The 26,578-nt window shown below is 31.9% G+C and overlaps 1 protein-coding gene and 1 pseudogene across 1 annotated transcript; one reads left to right on the top strand and one right to left on the bottom strand.

The window, feature by feature from the left end:
• Positions 1-1,148: 1,148 nt before the first annotated feature.
• Positions 1,149-15,993, top strand: LOC111279649 (2-alkenal reductase (NADP(+)-dependent)-like; annotated as a pseudogene).
• A 116-nt stretch (positions 15,994-16,109) lies between these two features.
• On the bottom strand, positions 16,110-19,608 carry LOC149510901 (acetolactate synthase small subunit 1, chloroplastic-like). Its single transcript, XM_089756595.1, has 3 exons — positions 18,198-19,608; positions 16,488-16,553; positions 16,110-16,345 (listed from the first exon to the last, which is right to left on the bottom strand). The coding sequence occupies exons 1-3, from the start codon at positions 18,246-18,248 to the stop codon at positions 16,238-16,240; spliced, it is 225 nt and encodes a 74-aa protein (XP_089612721.1). The 5' UTR covers positions 18,249-19,608; the 3' UTR covers positions 16,110-16,237.
• Between the last annotated feature and the right edge of the window lie 6,970 nt (positions 19,609-26,578).

Raw genomic sequence — 26,578 nt, forward strand, 5'->3', positions numbered from 1 at the left:
AAGTTTACAAACCTCTGTAAAAATCTTTAACATCTAGGTAGATTTTTGAAGCAAGCTCATTTTTCATAATTTTGCTACAATAAAATGAATTATTATATATTTTCTTTTTTCATTAGAAATTTACTATTATTATTTTTTAATATTTAATAATTTCTCAATATCTAGATAGAATTATTTTTAACACACAATTTTTAATTCTCTCCAACATCTAAGTAGAGATTTTGAAATTTTATTATTTATTATTTACTTAAGAGATCTTTAAATATAAATAGCAATGAGAATAAATGAATATAATAAAAAACGATATAAACATATCAATTAGTAACATAATATATATCTAAAACCATTGAACATCCAAGATTAAACATAGGTTAAAATAATCATATATTGGTAAAAACAATACTAATAAATAAGAATAACAATAATAATTTAAAAAGCTATTTATTCATATGATCTAAGTTTTTACTATTATTTGTATTATTTGGATTTTTATGATATTATTTATTATTGTTATTTTCCTTGCTTATCTATTTGTTTGTATTTATTATTATTAATATTATTAGGATAGGGAAAGAGTTGCGCTTGTTGAAAATTAAATCTTAAACTTTCTTAATGTCACCTCTGCAAGACTAAGTTAAGCTCCAGATTCTTGAAGGTATTATAATATAAAAAAGTTGGCATAGAGTTGGGCTAGAATGACATATGTGCCGGAACTTTTTGCTTTGGAAAGTGCAATGCTTGATTCATTGTTAGAAACCCTCCATGGCTCTATTGCCTGCATCGTAAGGTTAAAGCAACAAAGACTTCACAGCTATTCAAAAATGGGTGCCACTTTCAAGGGCAGTTATTAGACATTTAGCCACTGCATTAAACGTGGAAGATTAAAGTATCCCTGCAGACTTGAGAAAATATTCAATCTGAAATCAATGAAAAATTATGACTCACATTCTAAGCAACTTATTCCAACTCTTTCTTGTCACTAAATAATGATAGTTATAGTGTTGCCATACTGTGAGAGGGAACGTTAAGAATCACGTTTTGTTAAAGAACATAAACCAGAAACGACTTTACAATATCGAGTCAGGTAATTTCTTGCCACTTATAATCCTGCTTGTGTCCTTCATTTGGTAATTCAGATTTAGTTATTAGTCTGAACTTATGTCTACGCTCGTGTACAAGTGCTAGCAAAACACGTATAGTCGGTAAGGCATATAAATTAGGAGGGATAACTCTTCAGTTTACCACTTAATTTTGTTTCCTTGTTATTTCAATCCATCAATTGTTCTGCCATAATGAGAGTTAACACACATATTAAGTTTCACGCAGAAGCCTTATAGTCATTATCTGTTTCCTGAATTGGCCTTATGCTCATCTACTTGTTCTTCAAGTTGTCATCATAGGTATGCCTGGTTTGACTGCTTATGCTGGCTTTTATGTGGTTTGTTCCCCTAAGAAAGGAGAGTACGTCTATGTATTAGCTGCATCTGGAGCAGTTGGTTAGCTTGTTGGGCAGTTTGCAAAACTCTTAGGTTGCTATATTGTTGCAATGCTGGAAGCAAAGAGAAATTAAGCTTTGCGATAATGTATCCACTAGCTTCATTATCTGATTAGATCCTACCGTAAGCATTACTCTTGAGTCTTTCCTCCTTTAAATCGTTTTATTCTTCAACCACCAAGGGAAATGTGACAAAACCAGCACAAGTAAATAAGCTGTTGATCTTAAACTTCTGTGGCCACAAGATTTTCATTGCTACATGTTAATTGTTAAAAGCACAGTCCCTTAGTTTCATTAACCCGTTTCTTGTTTTTAGTTTTGCCATTTCTCCATTTTTCCCCTTTTATATCTAACTATCTTTGTAATTCCTCAATCAAAGGTTGACTTGCTGAAGAATAAGTTTGGGTTTAATGTGGCTTTCAACTATAAGGAAGAGCCGGACTTGGATGCTGCTTTGGAAAGGTCAGTACTCAGTATCATAAAGATGTTTTTGAAAAAACAAATGAATAACTCGGTGAACTTATCATTCAATAATGCTATTCAAGGTTTATATCGGTAGTCATTAGACCTGGACTGGCCCTAGGGTCCAATCAACTGGCTGGCGACTGGCCATTGGACCGGTCTGGCTCTTATATTACATACCAACCTCAAAGCTTCAATCAGAGATCTATGACATAATCATTTGAATAAAAGAAATGATTTTCACTGACAGTTCATCATACATTTTGCCAACCATAGTCTGCTTTTTACGTAAGGAGCTAGCCAAGATACTAATTTCTCTATTCAGTGTCATATCAGTTACCAATGTTGTATCTTTTGCCTGGTACTTTCCAGAAGGCATTGATATTTACTTTGAAAATGTTAAGGGAAAGATGCTGGACGCAGTGCTGCCCAACATGAGGATCCATGGTCGTATTGCTGCTTGTGGAGTGATCTCACAGTACAACAATATTGACCAGCCTGAAGGAGTGCACAACTTAATGTGTATTGTGGGAAAACGGATTCGCTTGGAAGGATTTGTGGTTTGTTGATTTGTGTCACCAGCATCCCAAGTTTCTAGAAATGGCTGTAGACACCTATCTCAATACTATCAATTGAGGTTGATTGATCGGGATATTATTATGAGTATACTATACATTAGATATTATTATTATAGTAACATATTATATTATTATTTTTATTATATATTTATTACTGTTATTATATATTATGGTATATCATATTATGTATATATCATATTACTTTTATTATATTACTATTATTATATTATTACTATATTATTATTATTATTATTATTATTATTATTATTATTATTATTATTCTCTTTTTTATTTTTTTATTTTATTTTCTTTTAGCTAAATCTACAATGGATAGCGAAATCTGAGATTAGGATCAAAATCCCACCACATGGTCAAAGTTTTAATGTAAGATCGTATCAGTGTGTGATTGCTAAAATTTTAGGACCTAAAATCCCGTCCGGACATAATTCAATCTCAGGATTCAAGCTTAGGATTGATTCTATTAGTTTTTTAAAATTGATCTTCAAACTGCCTATAAATTGGACTAATTCTACAGAAGACACACACAGAGAGAAATTTCTAAAAAGAAAGGTCTAGAGAAATTTTAGGCAGTAAGGTATTCGAGAATTTTGATTTTGGGATTTACGGGTTTGATTTAAACTTTTTGGGTGTGATTTTAGGTTCTGGAAGCAGAGTTGAGGCTCTAGAGAACTTTGAAGGCAATCTGAGAGTAATATGGGGAAATTTGGAGAAATCTAGGATTTTTCTGGGTTTAGGATGAACATTTGAATTTTTTGGCGAAAATTTTTGGCAAAGTTGAATTTTTCAGTGAAATTCCAGCAAGTTTTCCAGAAATCAGTGGGTTTCCCAGTTTTCGATTGAATTTTTTCATGAAGTCTCCAAAAATCGACGGGTTTTTTAGTTTTCAGTGAAACTTTTTGGCCTGGTTCTTGGTTGTTTTAGAGAGAAGGCAAATGATTTTCAAGCTAGAGAGAGAGTGGCTCGGGTAATTCTAAAGAAAACCCTAAGGTTATGGCTTTTATACTATTGTAGTACAATGCTTTCTTGAAGGTCCTAGGTGCGTGATCCGTTGACCCGCGTGCCAACTTACGTGTAGATCCGATTCGTTTCATAGGTTTTCCTTTTTCATTTTCTTCCTATTTTTTGATTTTTACTTATTTTACATTTTTAGCTTATCCCATTTTTTTTTTTATTTTTATATATATCTTACTAATCTTTTTATTTTTTTTACATATTTTATAAAAATCCATGATCATTAAAATAGAATAATGAAAATAGTGTGGATAAAAAAAATCTTTAGGAAATTTCATGAGTTAATTCTAAAAAATAAAAAATAAAATTTTATCCTCTAAACTATTGGAGGATTGCTTCATAAATTAAGTTCTACCCAACTATTGAGATACTTAATGAAATTCTTAAAAATTTTTACAAAATGTTTGTTAATAAAATCTCACCAAACTATTGGGAGATCTGCTTCAAAGTAAGTTATACCAAACTATTGGGAGACTTTATTGATTTTCTTGAATAAAATATTATAATAAATTCGATGATGGAGCCTTTTCAGATTGGGACATTAGTCTTCGTGAATATTCCTGAGGTGAGAAACTTATCTTAAATTACTACCAAACTATTAGGATAATTTTAAGATTAATTTTCAATACTAAATATTTTTGTGAAACATAAACATTTTTTAGGCTTGGATAATTTGAAATCAAATTGGTACCATCATATGGATGGGTGCTATAGGGGTGCTATAACCTTTCCTATGCGTAACCTTACTCCCAAACCTAAAATTTACCTTCATGAATCAGAATCTACTTCAGGTGGCCAATCATTCCTAAAGGAAAAAGATTGGTGGTGACTCTTCTAATCCATGTCTAGCGGTAGGTCCACGGATCTATACATTATGATAGTTTGACGACTCCATTAAGGATATTAAGAGTCAGGCCGGTAAATGATTTCTTATTATCCAAGCCTTGCTAAACAAATTCGAGATTATTTTTTTTTCATTGCTTATACTTGCTTAATTATTCATTTATTTTATTATACTAACTTATTTATTTATTGTATACATATTTGTCATTCATTTGCATATGCATATCATAAGCCCTCCAGAGCCCTACTTTTAAGAGGGACTAAAGTACCAATGCCCTTATGAGATTTCATGTCTCCGCATGGGCCTACGAAATACTTCCACTCAAATTAAACCTTTTTCGCTTGTAGCCTATGATGGGTAAAAATAGGGGTGCCTTACAGTTTGTAATAGACGATGATGTAAGGAACAATTTGAGAGCCTTCTATAATTAACCTAGACCACATATAGTTAACCTTAATGGCTTAACCATAGATATAGCCTTATCTTCCCACCTTTTGTTGTTAATCTAAAATCCAAGGTCATGCTATTATATAGTGTTTATTACTTACTTTATTGAAGTGACTAACTTATTTATCTTCTTTTATTTCTTTTTGTTTTATGCATATTCATAAACATGTTTGCAAATTGCATGGTATTCTTGCCCCAAAAGTTGTTTCAACAAAAGCTCTCATGGATCCCACAGAACGTCAGGTTTGCACCTTATCTATATTTTTCAAATATGACTCACCTACAGATGTGAAGTTAGAATCAAAAAAGAGGCAGCGAGGAGAAAGAGATTGTTTGCCACCTAGTCATGTCCCTACACTATCAAAAGAAGTTTGTTTGCTCCTAAAACAAAATAATATGAAAGGCTTATCAGATCTATGGAATATTCTTTCAAGGCAAGAAGCTTTTTGTGATAAGCTTGGGCATATTACATATCTCTTATCAGTGGATGTCGACAACTCACTTATTGAGGCAATGGTATGATTTTAGGATCTTTTCTACTGGTGTTTCATCTTTAATGAGGTCAATCTGATGCCAACGATAGAGGAGCACTCGACTTTAGTGGGTTTACATCTATTGTATCTAGACAGAATATACATGAAGAAACATAAATCAAGAAATTGTCAAAAGCTAAGTTAGATTTTAGGAATGGGAAAAGAGATTATAGATTCATACATCCAGGAGAGACGAGATCACAAGGGTATTCCATGAGAGGTTCTTCAAGATTTTATTATCAAACATCTAGATGATGACAAAGGGATGAGTGCGTTTGCTCTTACTATATATAGGTTGGTCATTTTTCCCAAGGTCTTAGGCCACATTGAGGTAGAAATGATGGATTTATTTGAATAGATTGAAAAAAGATGTAATCTTTCACCAACTATCTTGATAGAAACCATCAAATCTCTGAACTTTTATAGGCAGAATGACAAGGCACACTTCATAGGCTGCATTCCCTTATTGTATATATGGATGAAAAGCTATTTCGAATGCAAGAAGAGTGTTTTCTCTAAACTTTATTTCTACACTTGAAACCTAATTAAGGAATTTTGACAGAGCATTTAGCCAGAAGCAAAGACTCAGGAATAGTGGAAATATCTATTGCAAGAGCTCACAAATAGACTAAGTAAAATGGTTAGCTCCATGGATGAACAGGGAACATATGTTGTATCAATGTAGAGATGAGATAAGGGTTCCAATTTTAGGTCTATAAGGATCAACGAGTTATGCACCATTGATGGTAAGGAGATGGCATAGAGTCAAATAGTTTACTCCTATGACTTGTAAGCTCAACCAGTTTAACTATTTATATAGGGAGCCCAAAACTTTGTAGAAGATTGATGGTATGATTAAAGCACCCAAAAGAGTAAGCCCTAAACCATTTATCGATAGAATCACTCAGGGGTATCTGGTTTGGAGAACTAAAAGGGGTCAAGAGATTGCACCTATGCTTAAAAATCATTGCCAGTCAGTGAACCAGGAGTCAGACAATAAGCTTTTAGAGTTAGAACATGAAATGGATAAAGAGAGACTGGAATGGGAAATTCTAAAGCTTCAAGAGAAAAAGGACCAATGGCAAAACAAAGTAGAAAAACTAAACATCCAAGTCCATAGGATTTCTAAGGAATACAATAAGGCCCAAAAAGTTGTCAAAGAATGGGATGGCGTCTTTAAGGAATTAAAAGAGCTATCACAAAAGCATAAGAGGTTATGCATATAGGTGCTTGTTAAAGAAATAAACAACACAAATCTAGCCCATGAGAATGAAGAGTTGAAAAAAGAATACGCACAAATAGAAGATGATTTTGAAGAAGTTCAGCAAGAAAATGAAATGCTCTTAGATTATATTTTGACTTTAAAGTTAAAGCTCGATGAACAAAGAGATCGTGTCAGAACACTTATGGAAAAGCACAGAAAACTATCTTATTAGGTGTGGTTCAACAAAAGAGAAAGGTTAAAAAGATAAAGGTACATAGAGCATCTCATAGCTCAGATAAGCAAAACAATAATCAAGGCAGGCGAGATGGCAGAAGAGGCTAGAGCACTAAGAGCTTCAATCACACCAGCATGGGAATATAGATAGATACTGCTAAACTTCATTAAAGAGGCTAAAGACCAATATAAGCAAGTTAGACATTTTTATAGAGAGATAGTATTAAATTTGATGTAAAATATATTTCTGTGGAATAAATGAAAATTCAATTTTGTTAAAATTTTTAAAAGGCAAATATATTTTTACTCTCTCCATATATTACATCACATTCATTCATTCATTATCACAACATCATCATTGATTTTTAATTATGGTACCAAGGTGCAAAAATAGCTACACATCCATACAATACTTGGGCTAAAGCCAAGATGATGGAGCAAAACAATGCAAGCCATCTTGAAAGGATAGAAAAGGCTCAAGAGGTACTAGAAAAAAAGTTGAGCAAGATTCTGGAAACCCTGAAAAAGGCAAATAGAGGAAAACCAATAGAGAAAGATACCTCAATAGAACCTATTGAATCAACATATCCTCTGGGTTTTGGTCCATAATAGCATCATACTGCCTCAATATTCCAACCTCAACAGGTAACTTTCCAAAGTATAATTACTCGGGAATGACTTATGCACCCAGTCAAGAAAACATCAAAGTTATGACAATTTTATTTTTGCAAAAAAAATAATCGAGCCCGTTTAACTCTCTACTCTAGATAAGGCAAAAGAGAAAGAAAAGCCACAAATAGCTACACCTTTGAAAAATTTTAAGACTGATCAGGCAATGAACAAGCTTGAAGAAAGATTACAAGCTATAGAAAGAATTGATTTTTATGGATCCATGGATGTAGTAAAGCTTTGTTTGGTACCAGACATGGTGATACCACACAAATTTAAAGTACTAAAATTTGAAAAGTATGATGATACTAAGTGCCTCATCACACATATTACTATGTATTGTAGCAAGATGGCAGCACATGCTAACAATGAGAAGCTGTTTATGCACGTCTTTCAAGATAGTTTAATTGGGTTTGCAACAAGGTGGTTGTTTAATTAGATGAAACTCGTATAAAGACATGAAAAAATTTGACTAGGTATTTTATTAATCAATACCGTCACATTATTGATATGGCTTCTAACTATCTTTTTTTATAAAAAAATGAAAAAAAAAAGCATCAAAAAGGAAAACTTATTGGTGACCCAACCTATAAATGTCTCATATGTGGAAGCGATAAAGGAATCATTGAAATGTTTTTATCGATCTTTTAAACCTATTAATATAGTGGGTGAAAGATTTAATTTCAACCAGATTATGATCAATCAAATGATTAACAAGGGTTAGAGTATTACGTTCAACTTGGGCAATAGCTTTCAAAAGATAAGAGAGCTTTCTAAGATTGAAGATTATAGTTGTCAATCAGGATTGGATTACAAGACAGAAAAAATGTAAAACAACAGTAAAAGGGTAAAGAACGGATCGATGATCTTTCCTTATTTAAATGAAATTTTCATTTCTGGAGGTACATGCATCTAGAAGTAAAAAAAGACATAAAAGGAGAACCAAAATGAGAGAAAGCTTTTGCCTAGCTATCCATTCATATGATGGATAATGGAAGTTAAAATGAGGAAGCTCTGGTTTATCCTTACCCACATGGATATGAATTAAAGAATTGGAGGGTCATCCATATGCCTATTTTTTTTCATTTTTCTTCAATGTCCCCAAATAAATGTGAAAATAATTATAACAATGGACTGGGGTTTAATTTTGAAATTTTGATTAATATCAATGAACTTGATACTAAAGAGGACTTTGAGGAATATACTTTATCTCCATATTTAATGAGGTTAATTAAGCAGAAAGATAAATCCATTGAGCCTCATCAAGAAATTATTGAATTGATCAATTTAGGTGATGCTGAAAATAAAATAAAAAAAGTCAAGATTGGTACTTCACTTCCAATAGTTGATCAGCAATAGTTAGAAAATTTACTTCGAGAGTTTGTAGATGTGTTTGTCTAGTCCTATCAAGATATGTCCAGGCTCAGCACTAAAATAGTAGAGCACATGCTACCTTTGAAGCTAGAATGCAAGTTGGTGTAGTAGAAGTTAAGAAGAATAAAGCTAGAGATGTTGTTAAAAATCAAAGAGGAAGTAAAAAAGCAATTTGATACAACTTTCTGCAAGTTACCAAATATCCTAATGGGTTGCTAATATAGTACTTGTCCTCAAGAAATATGAAAAGCTACGAATGTGTGTAAACTATCAAGATCTGACTAAAGCTAGTCCGAAGGATAATTTTTCTTTACCTCAAATAGATACATTAGTACACAATACAACCCGACATTCAGTGTTCTCTTTTATGGATGGATTTTTAGTTTATAATTAGATAAAGATGGCCCAAGATGATATGGAAAAGACCATATTTATAATTATGTAGGAAATTTTTTTCTATAAGGTTATGCCCTTTAGATTTAAAAATGCTAAGGCAACCTATCAAAGGGCTATGCTAACACTCTTTCATGATAGGATGCATAAAGAGATTAATGTATATGTGAATGACATGATTAACAAATCTCAAAAGAGAGAGGATCATGTAGTCAATTTAAAAAAATGATTTGAGAGGTTAAAAAAATTTTAACTCAAGCTGAATACAGCTAAATGTACATTCAGAGCCAAGTTAGGGAAGCTATTAGGATTTATAGTCAATGAAAGAGGGATAGAAGTTGATCCGAACAAAATTTGGGCCATCCAAAATTTATCCCCACCAAGTACACAAAAAGAAGTTTAAGGTCTCTTGGGCAAATTGAATTATATCTCTTGATTCATTTCTCAACTCATCTTTAAATGTGATCTCATATTCAAACTCATTCAAAAAACTAATCTTGGTGAATGGAATGAAAACTGCCAAAAAGCTTTTGACAAGGTCAAGCAATACCTATCAAATCCTTTAATATTAGCACCACTTGTTCCAGGGAAACCGCTAATTCTGTACATAGTGGTATATGAGAAATCAATGAGATATGTGTTGGGATAGTAAGATGAATCCGATAAGAGGGAGAAGGTTATTTACTACCTGAATAAAAAGTTTACAGAATATGAGTCCAAGTACTCATCACTTGAAAAGATGTGTTGTATTTTACCTTGGACAGCTAAAAGACTCAGGCAGTACATGCTTTACCATACAACTTGGCTCATAGCTAAACTGGATCCTATTAAATACATCTTTGAGAAGCCATCATGTCAGGACTAATCGCAAGATGGCAAGTGATGCTCTCAAAATATGACATAGTATATCTGAGCTAAAAAACAATCAAAGAAAGTGTCATTACTGAATTTCTGGTAGATAGGGCTACTAATGATTATAAACCTATGAAGCTTAATTTTTTAGATGAAGAATCAATGGCCATCTCAGGGTTAGAAAAAAATAATGGCAAGGAAAATATATGGAGAATGCATTTTGATGGGGCTGCTAATGCCTTATGGCATAGGATTGGAGTAGTATTGATATCTCTAACAAGACGTTACTAGCCCATCATAGCAAGATTAAACTTCAATTGTACCAATAATGTGGCTAAATACGAAGCTTGTGTTTTGGGGTTGCATATAGCTTTGGACAGAAAAATCGAGACGATAAAGGTGTTTGGAGATTCAGCCTTGGTTATTTATCAATTAAAGGGCGAATGAGAGATAAAGGATTTGAAGCTCATCCCCTACCATAATTACATCTTAAAGTTGTGCAAACAATTTGAAAATATCCAATTTGAACATTTGCCCTGTAAAGATAATCAAATAACAGGTGCCTTGGCAATTTAGCTGCGATGGTGCAAATTGGCAATATAGTTGAAATTCAGCCCATTAAAATAAATGTCAAAGACATGTCAGTATATTGTGATAATTTGGTAGAGAAAGAAGATGGCAACCCTTGGTATCACGACATTATACGATACTTAAGGGATTAGTAGTACCCAAATTTGGTAGAGAAAGAAGATGGCAACCCTTGGTATCACGACATTATATGATACTTAAGGGATTAGTAGTACCCAAATCAAGCAACATAAAATGACAAAAGGATCCTAAGAAGGTTGGCTACAAGATCTTTTTAGATGGAGAAATTTTGTACAAAAGAGGTAAAAACCAAGTATTATTACATCGTGTAAATGCTTCTGAAGCCAAGAAGATCATTAACGAGGTGCATGATGGCGTGTGTGGAGCACATACAAATGGGCATATAATGGCAAGATAGATTATGTGAGCTAGATATTCTTGGTTGACAATAAAAAAAATTGCATCGATTATACTTAAAAATGTCATAAATGCCAGATTTATACTAATAAAATCCATGCTCTACCCAGCACTTTACATGTTATAGCATCACCTTAGCCATTTTCTATATGGAGGATGGATGCCATTGGTCCCATTACCTCAAAGGCTTCAAATAGAAATAAATTTATTTTTGTGATGATTGATTACTTCACTAAATAGGTCAAAATTGCTTCTTTCACAATTGTGACTAGATCAATGGTCTACAAGTTCATTAAGAAAGAGATAATTTGTAGATATGGGCTCTCAAAAAAGATCATTTGAGATAATGTAAAAAAGTTGAACAACAAAATGATGCAAGAAGTATATGCTCAGCTCAAGATCAAGCATCATAATTCAACTCCATATTGCCCAAAAATGAATGGGGTGGCAGAAACTGCAAATAAAAATATTAAAAGGATTCTAGAAAAGATGACTAAAACATATAAGGATTGGCACAAGAAATTACCTTTTGCTCTACATGCATATCAAACCTCCGTGCGTACATCTACTAAGGCAACTTATTTTTTCTTGGTTTATGAAATGGAAACTGTACTGCCAATAGAAATGAAAATCCTATCTCTAAGAGTCCTAAGGGAAATGGGGTTAGAATAAGCGAAATGGATTCGGGAGCACTGTGAGCAGTTAAACTTTATTAAAAAAAGAGATTGATGGTACTTTACCATGGCCAGTTGTACTAAAAAAATAATAAGAGCACATGATAAAAAGGTTTGACCTCATCAACTTTGAGGAGGAGAGTTGGTATTGAAAAGAATCCTTCTAAGCCAACATGATGATAAAGGAAATAGACTCTAAAGTGGGAAGGACTATATGTTGTAAAAAGAGCTTTTTCAGGAAAAGCCTTAATCATGTCAAAATGGATGGTGATGAGCTTTCCAACCCTATTAATTTTGACATCGTGAAGAAGTACTTTACTTAAAAAATTAAAAAAAAAAAAAAGAGAAAAAGTTCAAGTTGAAAACCCGACAAGGCAACTTGAACCTAAAAAAAAAAGGTTCAAGTTGAAAACCTAACAGGGCGACTTAGACCTAAAGAAAAATTTTGAGTTGAAAACCCAAAAAGACAGCTTGAACCAAAAAAGAAAAGTTCAAAAAGGTGACTTGAATCAAACGAAGGCAAACTCGGATGAAGATAGAGTCACGTAAATAGCATGCCAAAGACATTGAATTTTCAATAGCTTTGAGATGTCAGGGCATCGTGTTTTGGTTAAGTTTTTGAAAAAATTTAAGATTTGTTGTCATGATTATCTGGTCATTTGTCTTGGAGCATTGCTATCCCAAATAGCCGTCCTTATATATTCTTCTTTTATTTTATACCATCATACCATCATTTGTAATTTATTGCTTATCCCAAATAAACGATATTCATTCTTTTCTCCACTTTCAATATATTTCCTTTCTCTTTATGCCTTGCCATGAATAAAGAAGTATGTAACTTGCATCTAATACTTTGAAATTGAGATAGTGAATAATAATTGAACAAAAGCATAAGAAATTATGTGTTTCTTTAAGAAATTTGAAAGAGACAAGGACCAAAAATGAACTCTTTTAGATAAAAAAGAATCAATAGCTTTCCTTGAGACAAAAATAAATGCTTATTCAGGGTGATGAAAGACAGTTTCCCTATCAAAAAATATAAAAAAGAACATAGATGAAGGCTATGGGAGCCCTAGTACCATAATGAAAGTCTCATTCGTATCCTAGATAGGGTATACATTCATATCATTACATGTTCATTCATCACAGGTTTCGATCTCGATATAAGTCAGATCATATTCAGACTCATGGCATCATCCCAATCATTAATCTATGACCTCGACTTGATCTTGATCACTTTTTGACTCTCGGTATCATCGCAGTCATCCAATCTTAGCTCAGGTCAGATCATATTTAGACTCGCGGTATCATCCAGGTCCTTAATCTGTGACCTTGACTGGATCTTGATCATTTTTTGACTCACGACATCATCTCAATCATCTGATCTCAGCTTAAGTCAGATCATATTTAGACTCGCACCATCATCTCGATCATTAATCTATGACCTTGACTCGATCTTGGTCATTTTCTAACTTACGACATCGTCCCAATCATCTGATCTCGGCTTAGGTCAAATCATATTTAGACTCATGGCATCGTCTCGATCATTAATCTACAACCTTGACTTAATCTTGGTTGTTTTTTGACTCACGACATCGTTTCGATCATTAATTTATGACCTTGACTCGATCTTGGTCACTTTTCGACTCATGACATCATCCCAGTTATCTGATCTTAGCATAAGTCAAATCATATTTAAACTTACGACATCATCCCGGTCATTAATTTATGACCTTGACTCGGTCTTGGTTATTTTTTGACTCATGGCATCATCTCAATTATCTGATCTTGGCTCAGGTCAAATCATATTCAGACTACAGTATCGTCCCGATCATTAATATAAGATCTCAACTCGATCTTGGTTATTTTCAGACTCGTGGCATCATCTCAGTCATTTGATCTCGGCTCAAGGTAGATCTTCTTCAAACTCGTGACATCATCCTAGTCATTTAGCTCTGACATTAACTTGGTTCTGGTCACTTTCAGAAACACAACACCGTCCCAATCATTCTGTCTTGGTTCAATCCAGATCACTTTCAATCAGAGATTCAATTTCAATCAATTTCATTTGTTGATTTGACTCAAGTAGAGTAAGTGTTTAGGTCTTTGCATCATCTTTGTCTAATAACGATGTGTAAAGATGTGTAATTGTAGACACCCATCTGTGTCCAAAATGAATTGAGGTTGATTAATCGGGATATTACTATGAGTATACTATATATTAGATATTATTATTATAGTATATATTATATTATTATTTTTATTATATATTATATTATTATTATGTATTTATTACCATTATTATATATTATTGTATATCATATTATGTATATATCATATTACTTTTATTATATTACTATTATTATATTATTACTATATTATTATTATTATTATCATTTTTATTATAATTTTTATTTGTTTATTTTATTTTCCTTTTGCTCAATCTGTACATGGATAACGTAATCTAATATCAGGATCAGAATCCCATCACATGGTCAAAGTTTTAATGCAAGATCGTATCAATGTGTGATTGTTGAAATTTTGGAACCTAAAATCTCGTATGGACAGAATTCAATTTCGAGATTCAAGCCTGGGATTGATTATGTCCGTTTCCTAAAATTGATCTTAAAATTGGCTATAAATTAGACTGATTCTATAAAAGACACACATAGAAAGAAATTCCTAGAAAGAAATGTCTAGAGAAATTTTGGGCAGTAAAGTATTCAGGAATTTTGATTTTGGGATTTACGGGTTCAATTTAAAGTTTTTGGGTGTGATTCTAGGTTTTCTGGAAACAGGGTTGAGGCTTTTGGAGAACTCTGGAGGTAATATAAGAGTAATCAGGGGAAATTTGAAGAAATCTAGGATTTTTTTTGTTTTTCTGGGTTTATGATGAATATTTGAATTTTTCGGTGAAATTTTCTAGCAAGGTTGAATTTTTCGGTGGAATTCCAACAAGTTTTCCAGAAATTGATGGGTTTTCTAGTTTTCGGTTAAATATTTTTACGAAGTCTACAAAAACCGGTGGGTTTTTCAGTTTTTGGTGAAACTTTTTAACGTGGTTCTTGGCTATTTTAGAGAGAAGACAATATTTTTAAGCTATAGAGTGGCTTGGATAATTTTGAAGAAAATGCTGAGGTTGTGGCTTTTATACTACTGTAGTACGACGCCGTTTTGAAGGTCCCAAGATCCACGCGTGACTCACTGACCCGCTTGCCAACCCGCGCATAGATCCAATTCGTTTTGTAGGTTTTCCTTGTTCATTTTCTTCGTATTTTCAATTTTTACTTATTTTACATTTTTAGCTTATCTCATTTTATTTTATTTATATATATATATATCTTACTGATCTTTTTTTTTTTTTCTTTTTGCATATTTTATAAAAATCCACCATCCTTAAAAAAAATGAAAATAGTGTGGATAACAAAAATCTTTAGGAAATTTCATAAGTTAATTCCAAAAAATAAAAAATAAAAAATAAATAATTTTTATCCTGTAAACTATTGGAGGATTGCTTCATAAATTAAGTCATACCAAACTATTATGAGACTTAATTCTTAAAATTTTTTACAAATTTTTTGGTAATAAAATCTCACTAAACTATTTGGAGATCTGCTTCAAAGTAAGCCTACCAAATTATTGGGAAACTTTACTTATTTTTTTGAATAAAATATTATAATAAATATAAAGACAGAGCCTTTTTAAAGAGGAACACTAGTTTTCATGAATACTCTTGAGGTGAGAAAATTATCTTAAATTGCTATCAAACTATTGGGACAATTTTAAGATTAAATTTCAATACTAAATATTTTGGTAAAATATAAACATTTTTTAGGCTTGGATAATTTGAAATCAAACTGGTACCATCCTATGGATGAGTGTTGTGGGGGTGCTATAACCTTCCCTATGCATAATCGTACTCCCAAATCTAAAATCTAGTTTCATGGATCATAATCTGCTTTAGGTGGCCAATCACACCTAAACAAAAAAAATTGATAGCAACTCTTCTAATTCATGTCTAGCAATAGGTCCATGGATCTATACGTTATGACAATTGTTATACCTTTAATCAAAGAAGGGACAATAACATATGTTGAACACATAGCCGAACGCCTTGAGAGTGCTCCAGCAGCTCTCATCGGCCTCTTCACCGGTCGCAATGTTGGGAAACAGTTAGTTGTAGTATCCCATAATTGATGCAACTATAACACATATTAAAGCTGTTGCGTGATTTCTGTATGTGCCTTCCTTAAGAGCTGATCAACTGTATGGTTGAATAAAAGGATGTAGAACAAGCATCAATATCCCATAAATGGATTTAGAATACTAACTCCTATTCATTTTTAAAACAATTTTCATACAAATAACTGGAATCAGAGCTTGATTGATCAAACTTTCCAAAATTGATTCTCCAAAATATTTCACCTCCTCTATTTGGCAATCAAACATAAACAAAATCTTTTACCACAAAGTAAAATTTAAACCTACGACGACATTTGGAGTCCACACACGACTCTCGTACCAATACTAAACGGCCAGTTGGTGCAACCTAAATATGGAAAAAGAAAGGAATGTTAGGTAACCATGAAATATTTGCAATACATGGAAGCCAAACGTTAATGACATGTCATGTTAAACAAAAGAAACATAATGTATAGCTGCCAAGAAATTTTATGAAATTGGAAACCAACCTCGCAAATGCCATAGGGCTCCAACAATCTCTGGAGTGCAACCATCTCATCTAGATCTCCTGTAAGCTGGAACAAGCATTGAAATCATATTTATCGAGTATCAGCAGCCAGAAAGAACAGCTACTAGATGAAAAGAAAGAAGGTGAGAGCTTGGGAAATAAAATCAGACTTCTAATTTCACATGAAACAAAAGCAACAGATCAAGAATCATGATCTATGACACTTCCATTTAGCAATCATGCCTTCTTCCTCCCCTTCCAAAGAAAAGCAAGAATATAAAAGAAGAGAGTGGAAATGGGTGAGCAAGTTTTGCGAAATCACTATTGTAATTTTTGCAGTTCATGGAATGGAAGATGTTTTGCTCATAATAATGTTTGCAAGGAGACTACTAATTGTACATTCATCTAGTCACTTCTTGCAAAACCAAAGAAAAGCAAAATAGATCATGCGATAAATCGATCACTAGGTATGATATCAATTTGCGTATCTAAGACATGGCTTCCACACCGGTATTCAAACATGTTTCAGCATATGGCACGCTCACAATTAAATCTTTTCTCATAGCAAGATAAAATGCCAATTTGTTTTTCTCATCTCTATTAGAATTAAACTTTCTTTCTTTCTTTCGTTTTCATTTTCCTAATGAGATCAGTATACAGGATTTCAGCCCAACTAACCAAGGCCATAAGAAGTGGAGGATAAGTTTGTCTGCAATTTCAAGGGTTCTGTTTGCTGACTCAACCAGGACTTTACCTTTACTGAAAACAATGAGAATTCCAGGTATTCCTATCCCAGAAGGATGACTTAACCCCAATTGATGGGCATCTTATATTCTCGAGGTATAAATAAATTTTTAAAAAAGCATGTAATTATTTGATAATTAGCTCGTTGTATTGTATGACAGAAACAACTTTTGCATAATGACACAAAACAAAGGGTTAAACTTAGGTAAAGCTACTTACATTCTTTTCCTCAAGTTCTCCACCAAAAATAAACAACTATTTAAAATTGTTTAATAAGGAAAAAAAAAGTAGGTATGGGGCCATAGCTAAGTAAGCAATTTAAACACAACTTGGTTTCATAGGGAACTTGACAGGGACATAAGCAACCTGAATAAAATCGTCTAGGTGTAATTCATGAAATTTTTTATTAAAAATGAGTAAATAAAAATTTTAATAAAAAATTTAAATTGATAAATTAATAAAATTTAATGTAAAAATTAATAATATAAAAAAATTATTAAAAATATTTATAATTCAATTTTAATCTATATTTATTTAATAGTAAAAATTTTATTAATATTTTTGTTAAAAATGTTTATTTAATAAATATATCAAAAAATTTTTAAATTTTACATATTTAATTTATGTGATGAAATTTTTTAATTTATTGATTTTAATTTTTAATTTTAATTTTAATTTATTTATTTTTAATAAAAAAATTTAAAAATTTTTAATTATAAAATTTTATGTAAATCTTTTCTTAAAAAAATCTTACCTAAGTATTGTCTCAATTAAAAAAAACTAGGATCAAGTCAAGCTCCATTTAAAAGGAAAAAACCTATAAATAGCAATACCATTCACCCCTTTCCTTTTGTATTATATTCTACTTGCCATTGTATTTGTACTGCACCGGTAAAAAGCTAGCAAATGCTAGTATTTGATGGCAATATTAGAAAATGTAATCACAAATCCCAGAAAGGCTATCTACCTCAAGAGTGATCGTGTGGTCAGAAACATCAACAGCCTTGGCCCTAAACATGTTGGCAATGTCAAGGACATCTCATTGAGCAGCAGCATTTACAGCAATCTTTATCAACGTCAAGTCGCGTTCAGCAAATGGCAAGGGGGTGATCCCGTACCTATGTGAGTGACTCAGCCATTGGTTCACTTAAGATATCATCACTAAGCCGTAATCATGACTGGCAAAGAGATTCCTTTGTACAACTCAACGGATAATGTTATCTCTATCAAATATATAGAGCAAAAGATAAAAAATCTAGAGTACTGCATCATGTCATATGCAGCTGAAGGATATGACTCATAGACGACAGGCCTTTCCTATCATAATTAAAAGTAGTGTATCACAAGGAAAAAGAAACCCTTGAAAGGGGCAACTCCAAGGGCATTACGTCTGAAGAACTTCCTTACCCTACATATAAGCAGTCAAATAAGAGAATTTAGGACGAAGAGAATCATGAAGGAACAGGTTTCTAATCATTTGCATCTTGTCAGCCAACCACAAATTTCATGAAATCATCATGTCTACCCGTAGACACCGGTTTTATCCGGTCTACATTTTTTTTTTAGTAATAATAATAATAATTTTAATAATAGTAATAATATTAGCTTGATTAAAACTAAAAATTAATTTAAAAAAAAAAAGAGAAGAGAAAAAAAAAAAAAAAGACAAACAAAATAGTCCAAACCAAAAAAAATAAAAACGTAGACTAATGTTAGTGGGTGTCGTGCACGGCACCACTAGATGCTCGCGCCCCTGCCTAACCGCTTACACCTTTACCTAGCCATCATGCCATTATCTTAGCTATCATGATACCCCCTCGTCTAGTCCTCTCACTGGGGCACTATAGCACCATTATCACTCCCTGCCACCATCGTTCTCAGCCTTATAAAGCATCCGTTTTTTTTCCACTTTCAAGCTCTTAAAATTCAAAAAAAAAAAAAAATAGAAACACACACCTAGAGACCGGGTTCCCCTCCACCTGAAACCCCAATTCCCTGCATTCAAAAACCTTCAAAAGCATACCCAAACCCCTAAACAAGAAAACAAAAACAAAAACAAAAACAAACAGTCTTCCCCGTAGGGAGTGACCTCAATGCCAAAGCTCTCCTACAACAAAGAAAAAAAGTGTGTCAATTTGAGTCTTCAACAAAAAAAAAGAAAAAACACAAAAACTTCAAACCCCGATCTATGTCGATCGGGGCTTTTTCTCGTAAAAAGGCCAGCGGATTTGAGCTCAAGAGGTCGAAAGGAGCATTTCGATGAATTTTGAAATTTTTAGTCACCAGTGATCACCGACGACGACCACTGACAGTGACCCAAACGACAGTCGACGCGACAATCTGACACTAGACTCTGGCAAAGCCATAAAGAATTTTAGGCTGGGAGGACTTTTTTTTCAGAGCAGAAAAAGAAATGAGCAAAAAAAATTTTTTGAAGCTTATATAAAAAAATAAACAAACCAAAATGAAGCCGTTTTAGCATAGAAAGATCTGCGCATGGATCTTACCCAACCCAAAATCCGTGCAACCCGACCCTCTAACTCAGCTCCTCCAACGGCTTTGAACCGATTCAATCAAATCAGACTGAATCGCTCTTCAACCTGCGCAATCGAACCGTGCACCAAACTGATCCATTTTCGGTCCAGCCAGACCATTGATCGATCCAGTTCAAGTAAAAAAAAAATTTTGAATTTTTTTATATATTATTTCTATTATTTTTAAATTTTGCTATTAATGTTTACACATGATAAAATGTTTAAATGTGTTAAAATAAATTTTTTTTTTATAATAGAATAATAAAAGTAAACCATGAATTCAAACTTTTGAACAATAAATAACAAAAAAAATGCTTAAAAAAATTTAATAATAATCTAATAAAAAATAGAATAGGATAATATATTCGTTATTTTTCCTTGTTAGATGTTGGAGAGAATAAAAACCTCAAACTCTGAAATATATTTCCGCCTAGATGTTGGGGAATTATATTAAAAAGTATAATGATAATAATAAGAATAATAACAAAAACTACTACTAATAATAATAAATTTTCATTAAAATATATGTATAAAGTATAAAAATTTTTAATTAATTTTCACAAGTCATAAAAATCAAACTCGCTACGAAAGTCCGCCTAGATGTTAGGAATTTTTAGATATGTTCGCATTTTTTTAAAATAAAAAATAATAATAAATAAAAAAATAAAGATATTAAATAATGATAAATAATAAATAATAAAATCCTTAAACCCTAAAATCGAAATCACCAATCTTAAACCCTAAAATCAGAACCCCAAAACCTCAAACTGTAAAATCGAAACACTAAACCCCTTAAACCCTAACATCAAAACCCTAAAAAAATTTTCAAACCTGTAAACCTCAAAATTGAAACCCTAAACCTTCAAAACCCTAAAACTAAAACCCCAAAACTAAAACCCTAAAATCCAAAATCTTAAACCCTAAAATCCAAAATTTTGAAAATCCTAAATTTAGTACGAAATCCCGAATCATTGCCCGAAACTCATTAAATCTTAAAACCTCGACCTAAACCTATACTCAAAACCTTTTCGAAACTTTAAAGATACGTGTGAAAATCTTAAGTGAAGTAATTTGTTCTCGAATACCTCTTAGATGATGGGGTATTTAAAGAAATCTTATTCTATTAAGTTTTTCTCATGAGTCTTTAATTTGCTTTAACAATGAGGTTAATGACCGATAAATAAATGAGAATAATAGTAAATTAGGATCTTAAATATAAATAGTCGTACATAAGCTCTATCTAGATGTTGGAGAGTTAAGGTGGTCTCATTATATTTAAGAATCCATTTTTCTAAAATTGCATTTCATCTTGTATAACATCCATTGGCATATATATATGTCATTATATTATTGTTGACACTCATTTTGCATTCCTTTGTCTTTGATCTTTATTTATTACCTAATAATACCATTATTTACTTTTTCATATAAAATGTTTCACAAAACAAAAATGGATGTATAAATAAAATAAAAATAACATTCCAAAAGAAATAATTCTTGGTATTGTGCCTAGATGTTGGAGAGTCACCAACAATTATTTTCCATAAAGAATGTTATTTTTTTATTTTAATGAATATCGTGTTAAATCTTAAGCAAGAAGAGTTATTTTAAATTCTGCGTAGATGTTAGAGAATTTTAAGATAATTCTTTAACTTAAAGATTTCTTCAATATTCCTAAAAAATGAATTTTAACCAAAATTTATTTTTTTAAGTAAAAAGAATTAGTGTTAAATTTCAAATTGAAACAATTTTTATCCAACACCGAAAATAGCGCATAATTAAATGGTACCAATTTATGGGCACTGTGGGGGTACTAATCCTTGCCCTGCATAACTAACTCCTGAGCCAAACCTAATTTTTCGTAGATCAAAACTTATCGTTTTAATAAACTTTAAACCACTTTTATAGTTTTATTAAAAGGATAAACTCTTGGGTGGCCAATCACACCCTAAAAAAGATTGGTGACGACTCCTCTTTTATTTTTCTCGATTTTAAAATCTTTTACGTCGAACGGTCTCAAAACCGTTACGACAGCTTGGAGACTCCACTGAGGACTTTTGAGAGTCAGGCCAAAACTTTAATTATATGCTATTAACAATAATTGGATTTAATTAACAATAATTGGATTTAATTGGTTTTATTTGATATTTAATTTAATTTTCTTTATTTTAATTTTTCATAAAAAATATATACAATTTAATAAATAAAATAAATTGTATGTTAGTTATTATTTTGGTTTTGATCTTATGTTTATGATTTATTTATGATATTTTGATTAGTATGTTACATTGTACACTTTTTCATATACACTTACATTCATGAGCTCTAGACTCGAGCTCTATCTTTTTTAGGAGGAAGTGAAATAGCTATGCTCTCTTGTGGTGATAACCTCCGTATTTGCTAGTGAAACACTTTCAGTCAGATTGAACGTTTTTCGTTAGTAGCCTATAATGGGTGAGGATCGGGGAGCCTTACTAGTCTATAATAAACGATGATGTAAAGAATAGTCTGAGAACCTTAGATAAATAAATCCCAACCCAGCATATTGAGAGCCATAAGAAGCCTGCCTAGGGTAGAGCCATGCCATATTTTTAAAAAATTACCAAAAGTTAGGACATTATACATTATATTATTTTGTTGTATGATTGTTATATTATTTCTCTGACTTGTTTGTTTTGAATTCTTGAGTCATTTTATTTTTTTATATATTCTTTGATTGTGTGCATTATATTGTAAAATGTGGTATTTATTTTAGGTCAGTCATTCAAAAAAAGAAAAAAAAAAGAAAAAAGAAAGGCAAAGAAAAAAGGAGTTTTCATAGAGCCATTAGGGGTGCCAACCTTTTGTAAAAATCATTTAAAAGTCCAAAGCCATGCCATTTTTTTTTTTCTTTTTCATAAAAATTACCCAAATTAGGATATGTGGGGCACTTGGATACAATTTGTGCTTAAGGGTAATAATAGTGTAAATAAAGTTAGGATAAACAAAAAAAAAAGAAACGAAAAAAAGCAAAAACAAAAAAAAGGGGATTTGGATAGGTAAGGAGTTTTGTTTCCTTTTTGGAATTTAGTCATTCTATTCATCATTAGGCTGGTTTGTATATTTTTGGGTTATTCCATCTTTGTATATATCTTTACATCATTATCATATTCAAGCATTCATAAACATGTTACATGTAAATTAGGAATTGTACCATTCATTTAGTAAGAATAATAGCATAAGCATTATTGGTGTTAAACTTTTGAAATAATATTTTTGTTAGTGAGTATAAGAAGCTAAAAATATGAAAGATCAATTGGAAGCCCGAATTAGTGCATTAGAACGAAATTAAAATGAGTTTGGTCATGACATTCGAGAGCACAAGTAAGCTTTATAAATTCATGAAGTCATGATTAACCGATTCCCACTAGACTTGGTAAACTTTCAAAGCATGCTGAATCATTCCATGGTTTGAGCAATAATAAAGGTCTCGACAAGTTCATGAGAATGATGAGTGATCTAACCATTAAAAGGTCTGAGCTTTAGAATTTGATTTTCAAGACGGGATTACCAAGTTTTATGCAGCTTTCACTAATTGTTCCAACTTCAAACTTGCATTTAAATCTTTCTCATGACTGGTTTCGACCTTCTTTCCAAGCGTCTATGATTAGGCCCCAAAAATTCATACAAACTTCAAGAAGTCTATATCTGAATTAAAACCTTCAGCATTTCCTTCCTTAACAACCTGTTCAGCCAATTGCTTAAGTTCGAACTTTTGCACCATGTCAAATCCTAAGATTTCTAGTCAACCTATTACCAACAATTACCCAAGAAAAAAAAATAGCGAAATCATTTCTCCATTTCATAGAAAATTTTTTTTTTCTTTCCCATTTATTTGAGAGACACTTTATTGTCTTTATGTTTTCAGACCTTTAAAACCTCCTTACCCAAATAATTTAACCCAAATGCAAGATGTGAATACCATAGTGGGAATATAAGGCATTCTATTAAGAATTGTAAGGGTTTTAAGCATAAGGTACAGTCATTCATAGATGCAAAATGGTTCAATTTAACTATAATAGAGGATTAAAAGATCTAGGAATAATGGAAAAAGGATTGCAAGATGATAAACATGGATAGGACTTTTGTTTAAAAAGGGTATTCAAGTGACAGACTTTTTGGAAAATAAAATACCTTATGAATTTCTTCTGTTGAAAATTTTTTGACATTGTTTGTTGAACTTAGATATGTGAATTAGGGTTCATCTTTCATTTTTTCCCTTTTGCTAATTTTCATAGCTTTTAGTAAAAAGTTTTTTCAATTGTGCATTCACTCACTCATTCATTCATTCATTCATTTGTGCATTCATTCATTCATTCATCCATTTATGTGTACATTTAGTATAATGCAATTCTCATGTGCTCTAAAAGAAAGATTTTTTTTTAGAATAATCTTTGTGATTTCTTCTGAGTATCTAAAGAATATTGATCGATTTAAGAAAGATGGAGAAGATCATTGATGGACAGTGTGCTTAAGAAAATAATCATCTCGAATGACCTAGCTTAAGACTCATAAGGGAAAAACCAATAAATCTAAATGAACAAAGAAGGTACAATCACTTGAAAAAAAAAGTTTGAGCTATTGAGGGTAACGATGAATCTTGTGATGTAAAGAAATTTCAGCTAGTTTCAAATGTAGTTATTTCGTTCAAGTTCAAGGTTCTGACATTTGAAAAGTAAAACAAAATTGGATGTCTTAAAATACATTTGGCTCAATACTGTCCTAAAATGTTTAGGTAGAAGAAAGAGTTCGAGCTATTGAGGGTAAGAATGAATCTTGTGATGTAAAAGAATTTCAGCCAGTTTCATATGTGGTTATTCGATCGAGTTCACAATTCTGACATTTGAAAAGTAAAATAGAACTGAATGTTTTAAAATACATTTGGTTCAATACTGTCATAAAATGGTTAGGTACACTGGTGTTAAAAAGCTGCTTATTCATATCTTTCAAGAAAGTTTGATTAGGGTAGTAGCTAATTGGTATTATAGTCTGAAAAGCAGTCAAATTTGTACTTGGAGGAATTTATCACAAGCATTGTTGAAGCAATACCAGTATATGTTAGAGTTGGCTCCAGACCGATTAACTTTTCAAAATATAAGAAAGAGCCCCGATGAGAGATACAAAGAATATGCTGTTAGATGAAAGAATATGGCATCGCAAGTATAATCACCTCTTACCAATAGAGAGTTGAATTCCCTATTTATGGATACTCTTTCTTCTCCCTATTATGATAAGTTGATCAGCAATACTTCATCAGAGTTTACGGATTTATTATTTGCTATGGGTAGAATTGAGGATAGGATAAAAAAAGAAAGAACTATAGATGTTAGTGATGAAATAAGAGGAGATATTTTTGCAAAACAAACCCAAAAAACAATTGTTAAAGGGCAAAATGAGAGAAACTTCACCATGATAAAAAAAGATTTAATGGACTACTATTCGCAATGGTCACCATATTATCCTCAATCAATATTTCAGATTGGTGATTTTTTCCAATGACTACATTTATGTGCTCCAATTTTTTTACCACAAACAATTACAAAACCAAGGATCAACTTAAGCCATTCATGAAGTCGTAAGAGAAAAAGAGTCAAAATGCATCATTCACTTCCAATACCTTACATAGAGCTCTTTACCTTATTGATCAAAAATCATATGATCTCTGTTATTCCTACAAAACTTAGAAAGCCTCCATACCTGAAGTGGTATGATCCTAATGCTAAATGAGAATTTCATGATGGAGTTAAATGACATTTCATAGAAGATTGTACTACCTTCAAAGATACAGTTCAAGCTTTGATCGATACGGATGCTGTAAAGTTTAAAAAATTGGTTAGTAGTCTTGATGATCGATAGTAGTAGAGTTACGAGTTAGTGATGCTAAAGTTGAAATGTCAAGTGGGAAACTTTTATTTATGTAACTTTGAATGTCATCTCAAGAGTACTATTAAGATGGTAAAAAAAATTTTTCTCAAGTCTGAAGGTTTGTATTGCATGAGTGAACATTGTGCATCATAGTGTTTTGTGGTTATATTATCATTTGAGGTCTTTTATTTCATATAAGTTTTTGATATATGGTTGGTTTTTTTAAAAAAAATTAGTAAAAAAGGGGAAGATGTTCGATATGAATAAATTCCCCACATGGTTAAGTACCGAGGCTATAGCAATGCCTTAAAAAATAAAAAATAAAAATTTGAGTCTAAGATGAATTGGCAATTACTGTTAGGAATTTCCCAAATACCTAAACACTAATTCGCTTTAATCATTCAGTTGACCCCATTCATCAGCCATGATCCCTTGACAGTCTTGAATTTGAATTTGTGAACCTTGCTTTCACTTGATACTGTTATTATATTAAAGGGGCAATATTCTTTTCTAAAGCAATGAACAATGAAATAGCCATTGAAAAAATGTGTGGTTCCTAAAAAATCAAGTGTATATGACCTTTTTTAAGAATTCAAATGCGGTAATTTGATTTGTCAAGATTATGCTTTAGTTCTAAAATTTTCAAACCCAAGTTTTGAATGAATTCAAACATATTGACCTTTCATCTCTTTACCCCAAAATCGACCAAGTTCTTTATCCTAAGGGCATGTTTGTCAGAGAAGAAAGACCTCATTGCCTCTAAAAGATAACTTGAGTTATGATCAACCTTTTTGTTTTCTTTTTGTGGAGTAACTTAAATCATCTGATACCTTAAACAGTTTCAGCCCACATAATCTTTTTCTAATTCATTCCATATGATCCTTCTCTTGTTCATTCTACAAAATCATTT

The sequence above is a fragment of the Durio zibethinus genome, chromosome 27 (assembly GCF_047325235.1).
Source record: "Durio zibethinus cultivar Kanyao isolate XHJ-2024 chromosome 27, ASM4732523v1, whole genome shotgun sequence".
Lineage (NCBI taxonomy): Eukaryota > Viridiplantae > Streptophyta > Magnoliopsida > Malvales > Malvaceae > Durio > Durio zibethinus.